A 4,506-nucleotide genomic window follows, 5' to 3' on the forward strand; every position below is an offset into this window, starting at 1 on the left:
ATATTTCAAGAGTTAGATCAACTTTTTAACTTTCTTCCATTAGAAATTAAAAATGCAAGTAATCTAAGAATATTTGATAAGAATGTTAAAAATCATTTATTTAGAAATAACGTTATGTGATGTACAATATTTATGTATTAATATAGATTTTACTTATTTTTTATGCTACTAAATTTAGCAAATGAAATGTATTAGCCAAATGCTAAATAAAGAATATTATTATTATTATTTGTTGCTGTATTTTTCTGAGAATTTTCTTATCTTGTTCCATATTTCTGTAGGGTTTGAGTTTCTATTAAGAGTTTCACAAAATCCAATAAAATTTTCCTTTTTTTTTCTCAGGAACCTTCTTGTCCCTGCCATAGTTTTTTCGATATTTATTACATTTTTAGTGTTAATATTATCCTATCTTATTATTATTATTATTATTATTATTATTATTTACAGCCAGTTAAGGCTCGCACTCCGTCTAAGGGGGGGGGGATCATTTACTTATCCCAGATACCTGCAATATCAAAAGGATTAAGCTCTGTGGTCTGTGGGGGCCTTTTCGGTGTCCTTAAGTGACCTGAAATGTAGAGTTATCCCCTAGAAATTTCCGGGTGCTGCGAGCAGTTGCCAGTAGTACTGCCTTTTGCATGTGCTTATATAGATGTTCGCCAGTTCCTAGTTGTTTAAGGTATTCCAGTAGACTCTTCGGTATTACACCCGTTGTCGATATAACAATTGGGATGGTCTGAACATTATCCATTCTCCATTGCCTTCCGATTTGAATTTCTAGATCTCTGTATTTGGCGATTTTCTCAGTGTGTTTCTCTTGCAGATTATTGTTGTTCGGTATGGCTACGTCAATTAGAGTTGTTTTCCTGGAAATTTTATCTATTAAAATAAGATCTGGTCTATTATGCCTTACATGTTGATCGGTAAGTACACTGCGGTCCCAATATAACTTATATCGGTCATTTTCCACTACGGGTTCTGAAGTATATTTATAATACGGAACCTTCTCTGTTGTAATAAGTTCCAACTTCATTGCCAACTCTTGATGTAAAATTTTCCCAACTGAGTCGTGCCGTTCTTTGTATTCTGTCGCTGCAAAGGCCTGACATCCTCCTATTATGTGCTGGATTGTCTCTGATGTTTGGCATCCATACCGGCATTTGTCGTTTTGTACGGACGGATCTCTGACGATGTGCTTGAGATAATTTCTTGTTGGTATAACCTGATCTTGGATGGCGAGTAGAAAGCCCTCGGTTTCTGGAAACATCTTGCCTGATACCAACCAATAGTTCGACGAAGCAGTGTCGACATGATTTTGGCTGATCTCATTAGGATGCCGCCCATGAAGGGGCTTCTCCATCCAGATGCGGAGTTTTTCCTGGTCCGTATGATGGTAGCTGCGCGCTTCCTCGCTCTTAAGTTGTAGAGGAGTGGAATCGTCTATTTGATTTATTGCGCGATGCAGCGTGGAATTTTCTCCTTGCCTGTAAAAATAGGATCTTAAGTTAGTGATTTGTTTTTCAAGTTGTTTACCCAGATCTATTAATCCTCTTCCTCCAAGGTGGCGGGGAAGCATTGTTCTTTCAGTGGCACTTCGAGGGTGGTGGTTGTGCGTTTTAGTAAGTAGGGCCCTCACTTTTCTTTGTAGCCTTTCTATGTCTGTCCTACTCCAATTAATTACCCCAAATGAATAACTAAGAGCTGAACATGCATAGGAGTTAAGTGCCTTAAAAATATTTTTGCTGTTGAGATTGGTTCTCAAAACTTGTCTTACCTTTTTCACAAACTCGTTAGTCAGTTCGCATTTCATTGTTTGTTGTTCAATCGTTTGTGATTGTTTCATCCCCAAGTATTTGTAAATTTCATGTTCGCCCATGGCCTCGATGGTCTGGACATTCTGCATCTGATATTCTCCTGGCTGAATTTTTCCTCGGATTATATTGAGAGTACGGCATTTATCTAGTCCAAATTGCATGCCGATGTCATTGGAGAACTCTTCTACTATATGCAGCATTTGGTTTAGTTGGTTCCTAGTTGCAGCCATTATTTTTAAATCATCCATATACAGTAAGTGATTTAACTTTGCAATCCCGGTGTTATTATCTCGGATGCTAAACCCATAGTTGGTAGAGTTAAGACGGTTCGAAAGAGGATTCATATAGCAAGGCAGAACCATAATGGGCTCAGTGAGTCCCCTTGGAAGATTCCTGTTCGAATTGGAATGTTGTTTGTACTTACTGTGCTTTTACCCTGTACTTCGAGCTGGATCGTTGTTCTCCACTTGTCATAGCGCTCTCTAGAAAAGACAAAGTATTACCATTAACTTTATACACTTTTAATATGTTTATAAGCCATTCGTGTGGTACTGAGTCGAAGGCTTTCTTATAGTCGACGTAGGCAGTAAAAATATTTCTCTTGTTGTGATATGCCTGGTTGTTGATGACAGAGTCGATAATAAGTTGTTCTTTACAGCCCATAGACCCTTTAGCGCATCCTTTTTGTTGTGCGGCTATGATGTTGTTTTTCTCACAGTGTTGATAAATGCGCTGTGTTAAACATGAAGTGATAATTTTATACAAAGTAGGTAGGCACGTTACCGGTCGGTACTACCAGACGGATCTTGTGTGTTGTTCTGGTCTTTAGGCAGTAGATAGGTTACTCCTTGCGTTAGGAACGCTGGCATTTCCTGTGGGTTAAGAATAACGGTTAATTAATTCTGAGAGTTTAGGATGCACACTCCGCAGTTTCTTTAGCCAAAAGTTATGAACTCCATCTGGGCCAGGTGATTTCCAATTATGCAGTTTTTGGATAATCTGGTTGACTTCCTCGATAGTGAATGGTCGATGTTCCATCTGGTTATATTTATTATTATTTTGTTTCTCTTCAGTAACCCAGCTTGCGTTGATATTGCATGTTGTTTGAGTTGCAAGTTGTTTGGCCCAAAAATCTTGAATTTGTTCTTTCGTGGGGTATTGCTTATCTGGGTGATCTGATTTTGAATTTAGCTCTCTATAAAATTGTTTTTCGGCCTTTTCAAAACGAAGATTGTCACGTTTTCGGTTATTACTGGTCTTGTATCTTCGTAGGCGCCCTGAAAATAAGGAAAGTTTCTGTTTTAGAGTATCCAGGCATTGTTGAGCTGTATTATTTTCTGGTTCATGCCGAGTGTGGATGTTGTTTCTCTGCAAAATTTCATCAACTTTCTGTTTTAGTCTATTTGTTCGTGTACCCCTCAGATATTCTGTTAGTTGGCCGATATCTTTTCGAAACCTCTGAATTTTTCGTTGAAATCTGGTCTCCCATGGCGGTATCGGGAGCTCGGTTCTTGCAGAGTCATTGTGGATCCTTATCTTAATCTTCATGGTTTTAGCAACGGCAGTTGCTGCGCTATAAACTAAAAGGTGAAGAGATTGCATGTTATTAATATTTAAAAGATAAGGTGGAAGAATTTTGGTGTTTAAAAGTTCCATAATTTGACCTAGTTTTTTTGAAGAGTTTACTTTTGGAAGTTTGGGTCTTATCAGTGGGTTGGTTCCCTCAAATTCTAGCATCGCACGTGCCATTTCTGCAGATAGTTCGTGATATAGCTCAGAATTGTCCTCTTGGGTGTTTTCGGTAGTGTTAAGTTCCTGTGTGTTATTTAATACGTTTTCTATTACAGGTTGCTCCTCAGCTGGTTCTTTGTTAGCGGAGTCTTGTTCGTTATTAGTTTGCGCTTGTATTTCTTCTTTAATGGTATTGAGTCTTGTCTCTGGAATTAGGTGATTACGCATTATTACCCGATACTGGTCTGCTACTCTCTGTTCGGTAACTTGGAGATGTGGATAGATGTTCCTAAATTCGGCATGTAAAGGTTGTCTGTAGCCGATCATTTCTCGTCCCAGGTTGGTCACTTTATAAAAGCTGCGCATGACGGTTTCATTCATCGCAGATGTCCATTTCATGCGCTGTCTTTGTAGTCCCGCCTGGGTGAGCGCTGGCTGAATTTCCTGCGCAGCACCTTCAGCGAGGGGGGCTCGTGATGGTGTTGGGCCCTCCTGGTCGTTTTGTTGTTGAAGAGGAGGAGGTGTAGTTTCTTGAATGACGGGTTGCCGCCTCCTTAACTCCCTGCCACCGACGGTCCGCATACTGTCATGTCCAGCGCCGGCTCCAGACATGCCCTGGCGATCCCCAGGCAGCGACCTTTTTCCGAGGCATCTTCCGCTTCGTGTCTCCATTTCCATGGGTGTACCACCATTTAACCCTGGTGGTCCAGGTTGTTCTTTTAGTCGCCTTTTACGACAGGCAGAACGTACCAGGAGGCTATTCTACCCCGGCCCCCCACGGGGGTTATTTTTGTTGTTAAGTTTCATTATTTAGAAAAGTATACTCATTCTCTAATAAAAAATCTTCTACCTGGCTTTCATTTCCATTGATTTTAGTCACCCATTAATATTGTTTCTCAAATTATTGCTTCTGAGTGATTTTTTAAGATTTGGTGCTGAAATTGGTACCTGCTTTGGAATG

General features: G+C 39.8%; 1 protein-coding gene across 1 annotated transcript; it reads right to left on the minus strand.

The window, feature by feature from the left end:
• Window positions 1-537: 537 nt before the first annotated feature.
• LOC126740283 (uncharacterized) lies at window positions 538-2,065 on the minus strand. Its single transcript, XM_050446239.1, has 2 exons — window positions 1,004-2,065; window positions 538-866 (listed from the first exon to the last, which is right to left on the minus strand). Exons 1-2 carry the CDS (start codon window positions 2,060-2,062, stop codon window positions 849-851), a joined length of 1,077 nt encoding a protein of 358 aa, XP_050302196.1. The 5' UTR covers window positions 2,063-2,065; the 3' UTR covers window positions 538-848.
• Between the last annotated feature and the right edge of the window lie 2,441 nt (window positions 2,066-4,506).

This window comes from Anthonomus grandis, chromosome 9, assembly GCF_022605725.1.
Source record: "Anthonomus grandis grandis chromosome 9, icAntGran1.3, whole genome shotgun sequence".
In the NCBI taxonomy this organism is placed as follows: domain Eukaryota; kingdom Metazoa; phylum Arthropoda; class Insecta; order Coleoptera; family Curculionidae; genus Anthonomus; species Anthonomus grandis.